The following is an 11,625-nucleotide window of genomic DNA, read 5'->3' as shown; positions in this document are numbered from 1 at the left end:
ATTAACAATATTTATCATGTTGGTCATGCGCGAGTGAGATGATCAGGTTATTTTTTTAGAATTATCAACTCATTCACCGCATAGCATAAAAAACAAACATAAATCAAGACAGTATATTATATCAACTACATTTAAGGCTATCATGCGTCCGCTTCTAAAGGTATTATTTCAAATAATATTCGTGCATCTATTTCTACAATAAAATAACAAATTATACCTGATATACTTATTTATAGAGTTTAGAGTTAAGTTCAACATACACCAGGCTTTAAACCCTTAAGAACACACATATTACAACACAAATTATTCACAGATGTTCAATGGCGTACAGAATTTTTACAGAACTCAGATACACATCTTTATACAACGAATGTGTTTGCACTTCATGGTATTTTGCATTTTTATATTAAGTAAATAAATAAATTAAAGTAAATCCGGAGGAACTATTGATAATATAAATAAGCTCTCAATTTAAACGCTTTAAAAAAAAAATGGATAGAGTTCTTACACTTTTTTCATTTTCAGTCTTTAAGAGGTCAATAAACTTGATCATGTATGTGTTCTTCTGTTAGTACATTTGTATTTATTTATATACTGCTTACGTAAATAAATCAACATTTGGCATTCTAGTAAAAACCGAAATTCGTCCCAAAGAACGTACTAGTGTTTGCATTTTCTGTTTAAACGATATCTATAAAAAAGGATACTATTACCACACCTTCTGCGAAATATATCAACCAGACTTGCTTACCGACAGGTTATTGTAGAAATTGTGGTCGCCCATTTGATACCTCTTTTACCTCGCTCGCCGTGTGACTTCCATCTTGAGCGCTCAAGAAAAATGCGTAAGTTTTGAAATTAACGTGTGCACGAAAATCAAATGACCTTTTTCGAATAGTTGTTTACCACTGTCGTTTTTTCGTTAATGCAAGATGTGTATGCTAAAAGAGTAAACACAAGTCGAAATAATGAATTTTAATGATGTACATGGCGTACTAAGATATTCACATCATTTTCTTGGACGATATTTGTTTCGAGAATCCAAAAATATTTAAGTATGGTAATAAGGTAAATACAAAAGCAACAATTAATCGTGTGTCAATGCATTTAAGGTGGAGTTCAAATGCCTTACGGTTGCTGTGGCCGAGCTTTCGGGTCAAAAGGATGTCAGGCGGTTTCTGTAATATGCAATTTATCTCTAGCCTTATAGTTTAAACAATACTGATTTTCATTCGTTTCACATTTACATGTGTTTACATTCCATAAAACTCGTTATTCTTATACTTGCTATATCCCATCCAATGAAGCGTGTATGCCGCATAATGTATATGACTGATTTTGTTTTTGTAGACTCATGTGCATAAAGGAAATTTGTATTTTGGACACAGACGGGTTTAAAGTCACATCGCAACTAAAGACACCACATGACGGGAATTATGGTGTATTACTTGACACAGAGTCGGTGGGTAAAAAGAGACATTTTAATAAATATATGTTTAATTGATGCATGTTTGGATATAGAAGTAATGCTCGATAAATCCAATAATCCAAACATAAATATAAAAATCCAACACTTATGATATACATTTTAGTTTACGGAGGTTTTAGAAACATAGATGTGTTATTTGGCCATATGTTATGACGAATAAAATTGAGACGTGAATGTAACAATCATTCTTGTTGACATAAAGGAAGTTACCATGTACAGTATAATTATTTAATACGCATAATAAAACCTAGTGCCAGCAGTTTCATATATGTAAGCATTTGTTTAAATCTTACCTAAAAGTACACAATTCTTATGCAATGGTATTTTATGACTCGGTTGAAACTAAAAATTGATCTTCGTGTATTCGAATACATTTGTTGTGTACAACTTCACGCGTTTATTATTTTTATTTATAGGTCCACACTACGAAGGGAATTGAAGTGTGCAAAGTGACAGTTCTTGACGACAACTGTCGAGTGGTGTACGATCAATTTTGTTTGCCAACAAATGAAATTGTTGACTACAACACCATGTAAAATTTACAATACTTCTTGTTTTTTTATTTAAAAATTACTAAAGACTTCAAATGAAATGTTTTATGTATAATATTTGTTAATTGGTTAGGATTGTGTCGCATGTAATTTCATTTTATGTCGTTTAAGATTTAGTGGTATCAGAACTGAAGATTTAAATGTTGTAACCAAAACATTTGAAGACGTCCGTAATGATCTTCTAGAATTGTTCAACAGAGATACAATTTTAGTTGGACACAGTCTTTTTAACGACCTTAATTTGCTTAAGGTACGTATCATGGTGTTTCTTTAATATAATAGATCTAATGGCATAGGGTAATATTGACTGGAACAAATTGGTTGTAGATCTTAAAAAGGTCCCCCATGTAGCAATGTTTAACACTTTACATGGAACTTAACAGAAATGTAAAAAACAAGTGTTTTCCAATTACAAATGCCGAATATAACGTCATAAGTAATAACTGTGATCCTATTGCAAATCATAGATTGTGCACAGCAACGTGATCGACGCCGCAGTGTTATACCCCCACCCCGGAGGTCTATCTCTGAAACGGTCTCTCAAATACATTGCCTTGACCGAACTAACCACAAGCATTCAGAGCGGAGGTAGTAACTCTTATATTTTAACAATTTTAGTCAGTGATGATTTTAACAATTCTTATATGACATAAAACCCATACAAAAATGTCTAAAACGCATAATTATGATGACTGTTTTGTTACAAAACCAACTGATAATAAAGCAATTAAAGAATTACAAATGATACAAAGTATAAACAATATCAATGTATGCTTAGTTATGGTTTAGGAATATTTCGGTCGTGGTTCTGTTTAGTCGATAGTATTAACCTGTGAATATCCCACTTGTATTTATGGCAATAGTGAAAAAGATTTTCCGAATACAAAAACAAATACGAAATTGGCATACCTAAGAAAACCAAAACAATAACACAAAAACTGATTAGCTTCATGATAGGTAACCGAGCGTTAAAAATAAACGTAATAACAAGATAGTTGTTTCCCTTTAGTTACACTCTTATCATTACGAAATGGTTTTATCGTTTAAAAGGAATCTTTTCACCAATTTTGGCATGTATTTAAGTTTGTCATTAAATGCTTTATATTGAAATATGTAAACATTGGATCTAAAAAGCTCCAGTAAAACACACAAATTAAATTATAGAAAGAAAATAAGTAAAACTCAACTGGGTTCGAACCACTGATCCCTGGAGTAAAAGTCTAACGCTTAGACCACTCGGTCAACCCTGCTCGTACAATGAGTGATGTATTTTATACTCTTTCTAAGCAATCCTCGTATTGTCACAAAATATAACGACAACAACAGAACTTTCCAAATTCTTCTATTGTTTCGCGTTGCAACGCTTTATAATTATCAGGTTTTTTAATCGTCAAATTATGCATATTATGGATATTTTAGAGCATGATAAATGTTCAGTATTACTGTTTCCTTACAATTATCATTACGACAACGAACACTTGCGAATCTGAAACATGTATTAAGTCAATTTACCAAAACGTGAAAAGGCGCCTTTCAGTGTTTACATTTAACTTGTTTATATACACTCACTTATTATTAATTTGATTTACACGTTTTCTAGGAGGCCACGACAGCAAGGAGGATGCCGAGGTAACGATGAAGATGTTGCCAAGGAAACTGTAATCGACGATTTATGTATGTTGGTATGGTACGAAAAGCCCACATTTTGCTGATTTATGTTTACTTTGTCGAGTTTATTCTTTAATTTGTCCGCATGACTACTGATCTCTAATCAATAATGACGATTCAGGTTTTTTTTTCGCATGTGATAAGGAATAGTTTGTTATAGTAAATAGTTTACATGGCAAATAATTGCCATCTATTTGGTTGCAAAAGTTGTTATGTTTGGTCACAAATGAATGTGTTTGTATATGAACTGACCATTGTTATTTGTTTGCATCATAACAAATTTGTATCGACACACATTGTTTATGAAATATGTGCGACGAAGTTTTAGTGATTTTCAAATATATTAAAGGTGGTTTTTGATTCCGGTATATAATAAATTTAAATTCATAATGATTAAATACCTACTACTTGACGAGTCAACGGTCATTTTTAAATAGAGGCTTTCTTTGTATCGTATGCACACTTGTCAGTCTGTTACCCCTTGACAACAAGTATTATTGAAGGGAGTATGAAAGATTTCTATGTCAACAAGTAATTCTTGCAATCTTAAACCAACATATGAATATGGCCTAGGAATGCTAAATAACATAAATTAACAATCTGTATATGGTACTAGAAATCAAATATTGTTTACTTCAGTAAATTTCTTAACTGGCTGGTTAAAGCCAATGCCGACACTTTTACTCGTATTTTTTAGGAAACAAAATTGCGTCTTTGTGTCGTATGCATGAATCTGCACTAAAACTAAATTTAGATTCCCATCGTACATGCATTATATACATGCTAGCGAATTCGACTGTACAGACATTTTCGATTTTAGAATTAAATATCTGGCTTATTTGGCATTTTTCGATACATGTTCTTCTTAACTTTTATTTTAAATTATGCTAAATATATGTATAATAAGTTGTTTTTTTATACATATTTTATAGAAATTCATAATTTTTTGACAAAATCGTGCATACTCCCTTAAAGGGACTTGTTCACACTTTGATAAATTGACAAAATTGAAAAAAATTGTTTCGGATTTGCAAATTTTCATTGTGGTTATGATATTTGTATTTAAAAAAAAATACCAAATTGTTTCCATGCTCTAAAATCTCCATTAAATGCAACTTTTGACGATTTGAAAACCTGAAAATTATAAAGCGTCTCAGACGCGAAATGAGTTATTTTTAGTCAGAAATTATGAATGGGATCCCAACTAGTATACCAGAATGCAGCCTGCGCATGCGCGCTGCGCTTATCCGGTTTTGCTTTACAAACAATGCATCTCATTTCTGTGATCGAAAATATAAAAAAAGAGAAACAAAAGCTGGAGCCAGCGACATCGCTCGAATTTATTCAATATTGGCGACAAGACCAAGTGTTTGCAGAACTATAGAAGTATCGTTGGAAGAGACGAAGACAGGGTAATGGCTTAAACGAATTGTAAGTCATATTTAAGAAGCTACGTTTAGTTTTTGGCAAGTGTTGCCTGTTTACAAAGGACTTTTAGCAAAAGTTTGGTATTTAGTTTTATTGTATGGATATTTTACTCTGCAACGAAACCAGATACGCACTGATAACATAATTTGTTCATTGCACGTTTTAAAATAAGCCTTTATGCCCCTATGCCAAGATGTTCGTATCAATTTAATGAATTCGTTATAACTTATAAGGAACACTCCAACACGAGTCAAATGAAGCATCAAATTAATGATAAATGATGAATTATGAATGATTAATTTATTCGGTATATATTATATTATAAAATATACTGGTATGCAAATGTATATGTTATATTATGTAATAAATTATCATGATATGATAATATGATTATACAGTTTATTCCCTGATTTTAACATCAATTTTGTTGTTTCTTTAAATTGATATGTGAGCAATTTTATATTCTAAAACAAACCTTCTTTTTAAGGTATTTAGGATGACGTGCCGGCTAAACTATTGCAAGTTTGACTGTTCAGCATAATGTTAGAACAACAAACTCTTCACCTATGCACGGTCATCAGCCCCCGTCAGGTCCTGGCCTGTCATTTGTGTCACAAGGAAGTACCACACCTGGTCATGTGTCAGGAATTTGAGAGATAACATCTTACTTAGAGTATGCAAACAACCCTGTCTTAGCATATTTTAATTGATAAAATAATATATTTATATTCAATAAGATTCTATGTGCTTCCTAAAGTTCCTTGGTAATATAATTGCTTTATTATTTTTTTTACCAGAAACTTTGTATGTTATGAAAACCAGAGGATATCGGATAGCTGGTTTGTTTTCTGAACCGTTCAGATAACTTGCATGGTGATTGGTCATGAAATTATTTCAATGCCATTCTCCTCTGGCTCCAATCTCTAGTTGTACAGTAATGGTCAGTTAGTGACTCAAGTATGATAACTTCATCATATAATAAGCTCTTACTAGTGAATCAAGAAGCCAAGAAAAGTATTGGTAGGTTCATAAGTTTATACTGGTGAATCTAGTAGCCCAGAAAAGTATTGGTAGGTTCATAAGTTAATTCTGGTGAATCAAGTAGCCCAAAAAAGTATTGGAAGGTTCATAAGTTAATACTGGTGAATCAAGTAGCCCAGAAAAGTATTGGTAGGTTCATAAGTTAATACTGGTGAATCAAGTAGCCCAGAAAAGTATTGGTATGTTACCTGATTGGCATGATATGAATAAAATAATGTTTAAAATAGCAAACAAATTTCATACATAGTTTTTATGATAAGTTTTAGTGTACATTTCAAAATTACAAATATGCTTATATGTTATTTCAGAGTAAATTGAAGGCAGCCAACAATTGGACGGTGGTGCCAATCAATGAAAAGAAGGGATACACGTACATGCACTGAGTACACAGAGATCATCAAGGAAAAAACCCTTCGATCAAAGTTCCTTTTTGATTCAGCTTATCCAAAGCTGATTGCCTCTACAATTGCCCCTTATATATCCACCTGCAGCTAATGAGGAGCTGCAATATCCAATAGGTCAAGGAAAAGGTATTTGAAATGATGCTTGAATTTATTTGTGTAATATGAAGGCGTGGTCAAATGTGTGACATTATGGTCGACTGTCCTGTCATCATCATGGTGATAAAATGTGATTTTAATAAGTGAACTGCTTTTAAACATAGGGCAGAAATATCATTGATAAAATACTGATGAAAATAGAATACAAGTGCCCTGAAATGCCATGAGAATATGTATTTGAGTTTTAAGTGTGTAAGGTATTGTGAATTTTGTTAATTGTTTTGTTATAAAAATATAGGATCCAAAGTATTCAATCATAGATCACTCTGAAAAAGAAGAATAAGTAAAAACCTTGTCTGGCAAATAAGTACATCAACAATGAGCCAAGTTCCAGATTTTTTTGTCACAAGTCAAGACCGCTAACTGGAATTGTTGACTCTTATAGGTGTTATGTATCATGGTTTGTGTTAAGTTTTTTTATGGGATTCATGATCAAACATGGTGAATTAATTGTTTTGTTATTACAATAGTGGATCCAAAGTATTTGATCATAGGTCACTCACTATGAAACAGAAGAATTTGTGAAAACCTTGTCTGGCAAATAGCTAAATAAACACTGGGCTCAGCATTTTCCTGATTTTTTGTCACAAGTAAAGATTATGAAAAGGAATAATTGACTCTTTTAGGTATAAGCTACCATAGTCAATGTTGAGTGCCTGCTGCACACCACATTTGTTTATGTTCCATTAACAATGACATCAAAGCACAATGCTATATATAGATTATGTATTGTTTTCCATTGTTTATCAGTCTATAAACAACCATTTATTGTAATAGCCTTACATAAACTGTCATAAAGATGATAAAGTGCTGTTTATCCATAAATAAAAAAATGGTGGAGTTCAGAAATAATTTGATCTGTCAAATGTTAAAAGTTGGAAACATTTATTCAAAATGTTATCAATATAGTTTTGTTTCATGAATATAGAGTATTATGTTTTGTGTTCATTATGTTATGGATTTTGTTGTTTTGGTTTTAAATGTTTTAATAAATAACATGAAGAAATAAGAAGCTAGTTGTTCAATTTTGATTTATTATTACATGTATATTACACAGCAAAACATTACTGCAAGAATGTTAAGTGAACACCTTATTATAATACATGTTGAGTTCAACACTGAACAAAAGAATATGCATCAATTAAAAACGACTCATAATACATTATTATATGAAACTGCATCCTGATTCAAAAGTTAAAGAGCATATAGACAGCTAAAACCTTAATAGGTGACCCTTGCCCTGGGAAAATGGGGCTTAATGCATGTGCGTAAATTGTCATACGAGATTAACATGTGCTGATCATACCAATCAGGCAGACAATTGCTGCTTTATTTTTTATTTTTTGAAATGGAGTCTCTTAGAGAAAATTCAGATAAGACGGAAAGTGTTGCCCCTGATTAGCCTGTGCAGTCAACACAGCCTAATCTTGGACAACCTTATGTACATGCATTAAACCCCCTTTTCCCAGAGCGAGGCTCAAATATTTATTAAATGATTGATTAAGTCTTCCACATAACATCTTTTAAGAAACTTTCAGTAAAACATGTTTATTTGATGACAGGCACAGCAAAATCAGTAATAAATTCATAGTATTAATTTGTGTTACATTATAATACTTACATATTGTTGCTGGTTATAAATGTGGAAAAAGTTTGAATATGCATTGCTAAAAGACATGTTAATTTTCTAAGAACTGCCCCTTTTATTTAAGGAATACTGTATGTATGCCCCTGTAATATTTCTGACAAAAGAACAAGATAAATAAATAATGATTAATAGAACAGTAAACTTGGTTTTCATTTTGTATACAAAAGATAATTATGTTCTTATTATTTACACTATATTGAAAGAAATAAGATGACGTCATTTAATAAAGAATGCATTACTGAAGATTCAAATTTAAAACAACCGTTTATCCACTTAAATGTTGCAAGCATTCTTAAACAACAAGACTAAAAAAGCTGTGAACAATAATTTTATTAACTACTTCCTTAAAAAAAAAGGCAGGTACAGTTTTGTTGTTGTCCCGTTGAAGGTGTCCATGTATCCAAAGGATGTACTGTGATCAATCTGTGTCCTCCACATCTTCAGTGCCAACACGTTGTTCCGAAACGTTTCCTGGATAAGGAGGGTGAGAGGATCAGTCACCACTTAACCTTTTTTCTGAAAAATATGAACAGATAAAAAACTCAAAACCCCTTGCTAAATCTATCTACATGTATATATATATATTAGCTGTTATTGTCCAACTTTTAAGATGCAGGAACATAATAGCCACTGTTTCGACAGTAAATGAGTTAAATTTTCTACACTTTTGATTTTAAGCTGAGACAATTACATGAGTAGTTTTACGTGTTCTATATTCATATTACAAGCAAAAATATTTGATAAAGATAAAATGCATTACTAAATCCGTTAAACAGGTCCACAGACAAATAAAATATTTGATATAGATAAAATGCATTAATAATTCCGTTAAACAGTCCACAGAAAAATAACATATTTGAAATAGATAAAGTGCATTATTAATTCTGTTAAACAGGCCCACAGAAAAATAAACATGAAAAATGGGTCATATTCAACAACAGTAAACATACTGGTTTCTGGCTTGTACAGTATTGTCAGGCCATGCCACAACAAAGCTGGTCTTCATCATGGTCTACCAAATGGACAATTCTTGTAAACACACCATCATGGTTAGCTTGAGGATGGTCCAAGCTGGGCCAGGACAGTCTGTCAGTGATAACTGCTGACTGTCTGGCAGCAATTTCCTTCAACAGCTCCTATGCTTCCGTATAAGTAAGGTGGTCTATGAAATCCTTGAAAAGACATTTCTGCATTTAACAATAAATGTTTTGAACATAAAGCTAAGAATTTTGACACAAGATGTAGCTACATGTACATATAGAATTTTTTATTTTTCATGACACCATTTTTAAACATTCCTGTCAGTTTTTTTGTAAAATTTCAATATTCACCTAGTGTTGTGTAGGATCATTTTTTAAATTCTTTGCTCATGTAGCAACACAGTTTTACATACAAAGACTTTGTTTTATATATCAACAATTAGTGCGTTGAACTGTGTTTTTTTCTGTTTTCATTCAAGAATATTGTGAAATGACATAAAAAAAAATCAATGAAATCTCAACTAGCCTGAATATCTGAAAACATTATCTACAAATTATTTCAATATTCTCAAATGAAATCAACAGAAAAAAATGCAGCTAAATAAGTATACCTTTTCTGTTTCTTGTACCAAAGTGACAAAATCCAGTGATCCCTTCTTCATAAACTTCTTGGTTTAATTATGGTTGTATCCTATTGAAAAAGTAAATACACAATTTAAACCACTTTTTAAAACTATTTATGGTCTCTATTAAAAAAGTGAGTTGTAAATATGTGGTATTATTATCTAATAAGTTTTCTTCGACATTCAGGAAATCAAATCTTGAGGATATTCAAAACAATTGAAAAAAGAGGAATATCCAGAATATTCTTGGCTTTTACAAATATAATGATACATGCATTTCAGATGACCTGTATTTGATTTATTCAAAATACAATGTACTGTTGAAATAAACATTTATCAAAATATATACGTGCTTTGCTAAATTAACAAAGAATATAAAGATAAAATACTTTAAATAAAGAAACAATAAGATGCACGAAAATAAATTGGGGCGAGTTGTCTCTTGGTTGGAGCGAGTGACCATATGTTTGATGCAAGTTTGTTTTGGGGCAAGTTGGTATTGGGGCGAGTTGTCTGGCGCCAGCTACATGCATTTGATGCCATGAATTACTAAACTCTGTTACTATTTTCAAAAATATTTTGGTTATTCAGTTTATTAATAAAATAGCTGTGCAGAAGAAACTGATATAAATAAATTAACCCTTTGCATGCTGGGAAATTTGTCATCTGCTAAATGTCATCCGCTGAATTTCTAAAATTAGCCATTTCTTTGATATTTTTCAAAGAATACTATCAGAATAGCAAACAGTTTGGATCCTTATGAGACGCCACGTTCTGTGGCGTCTCATCTGGAACCAAACTGTTTGCAAAAGCCTTCAAAATTCGGTTCCAGCGCTTAAAGGGTTAACAATGAGTTTTGGGTTTAAATTAATTAACTACCAGTACCATTCAAATGCATTTTAGTTAATAATAAATGTCATTGTCATATAACACACAATTTTAATGAATATGTCAATAAATGCACAGCATCTTGAATTGCCTGCCAACAAATAATGTTGTCACTGTCAGTTATGAGGAAAGAAAAAGATAATGTAATGTTTAAATGATCTCAGTACTCCAAGGCTAATGATAAATTTAATTTATTTGCGCGAATACTAAAGTTAATTCTGTATTCTACTTGGCTTTTAATTTTAGTCTCTGTCTGTAACTTAAGTGTAAACGAGAGAATCAGTATTTACGCGTTCTGTGATGTATATGCATATACTTATGTAACGAAAACGAATCATTTGATCAGTTATACTATTTTAATCTACTTTTATAAAAAAAAAATCATACGCACTATTGAGTTTTACAATAAAAAACATATTTTACCTTCTTCTTCCGTGTTTGACAATACATTTTCCGCCATATTTGTTGTTGTTGTTGTTGTCACTATGCGTGTTTATATTTAAATTTATATTTAAAATCTATATTTAGTCGTGGAAAAAACCGATCCAAGGGTCAGTGGTTCGAGCCTTGGTGCGGCTTACTTTTTTCTTTCTTATTTTAACTTTATTTTTGTTTTATACTAGAGCACGTTATTTGCGATGTTTAAATTTATGAATTGAAAGCATTAAATGAAAAACTTCAAAAAATGCAATTTAAGTGTGAACAAGCCCCTTTAAATGCTGTCGAACGATTTTTTAAATTAAAAGCGC

The 11,625-nt window shown here is 31.5% G+C and overlaps 1 protein-coding gene and 2 long non-coding RNA genes across 5 annotated transcripts; 2 read left to right on the top strand and 1 right to left on the bottom strand.

Moving 5' to 3' along the window:
* The first annotated feature begins 2,075 nt into the window (after nucleotides 1-2,075).
* LOC127851168 (uncharacterized) lies at nucleotides 2,076-3,787 on the top strand. The gene is made up of 4 exons (XM_052384789.1): nucleotides 2,076-2,089; nucleotides 2,152-2,290; nucleotides 2,508-2,628; nucleotides 3,641-3,787. Exons 1-4 carry the CDS (start codon nucleotides 2,076-2,078, stop codon nucleotides 3,700-3,702), a joined length of 336 nt encoding a protein of 111 aa, XP_052240749.1. The 3' UTR covers nucleotides 3,703-3,787.
* A 1,092-nt stretch (nucleotides 3,788-4,879) lies between these two features.
* LOC127850550 (uncharacterized) lies at nucleotides 4,880-7,661 on the top strand. 3 transcript variants are annotated; one of them, XR_008035345.1, is made up of 3 exons: nucleotides 4,880-5,139; nucleotides 5,624-5,809; nucleotides 6,486-7,661. It is a non-coding gene; the product is annotated as an uncharacterized LOC127850550 (long non-coding RNA). The 3 variants fall into 3 exon arrangements; XR_008035347.1 differs by lacking the exon at nucleotides 4,880-5,139 and adding an exon at nucleotides 5,426-5,443; XR_008035346.1 differs by lacking the exon at nucleotides 4,880-5,139 and adding an exon at nucleotides 5,426-5,470.
* A 166-nt stretch (nucleotides 7,662-7,827) lies between these two features.
* Nucleotides 7,828-11,341, bottom strand: LOC127850551 (uncharacterized). Its single transcript, XR_008035348.1, has 4 exons — nucleotides 11,300-11,341; nucleotides 9,977-10,056; nucleotides 9,336-9,557; nucleotides 7,828-8,901 (listed from the first exon to the last, which is right to left on the bottom strand). It is a non-coding gene; the product is annotated as an uncharacterized LOC127850551 (long non-coding RNA).
* Nucleotides 11,342-11,625: the final 284 nt, after the last annotated feature.

This window comes from Dreissena polymorpha, chromosome 11 (genome assembly GCF_020536995.1).
Source record: "Dreissena polymorpha isolate Duluth1 chromosome 11, UMN_Dpol_1.0, whole genome shotgun sequence".
NCBI lineage: Eukaryota > Metazoa > Mollusca > Bivalvia > Myida > Dreissenidae > Dreissena > Dreissena polymorpha.
This window is presented reverse-complemented; position numbering and strand designations above follow the sequence as displayed.

Bases quoted from the DNA above. Each gene is read 5' to 3' on its own strand.
- LOC127851168 (XM_052384789.1), top strand. The intron at 2,291-2,507 runs GTACGTATCATG...TGCAAATCATAG, and splicing joins ACGACCTTAATTTGCTTAAG to ATTGTGCACAGCAACGTGAT. The intron at 2,629-3,640 runs GTAGTAACTCTT...CACGTTTTCTAG, and splicing joins CACAAGCATTCAGAGCGGAG to GAGGCCACGACAGCAAGGAG.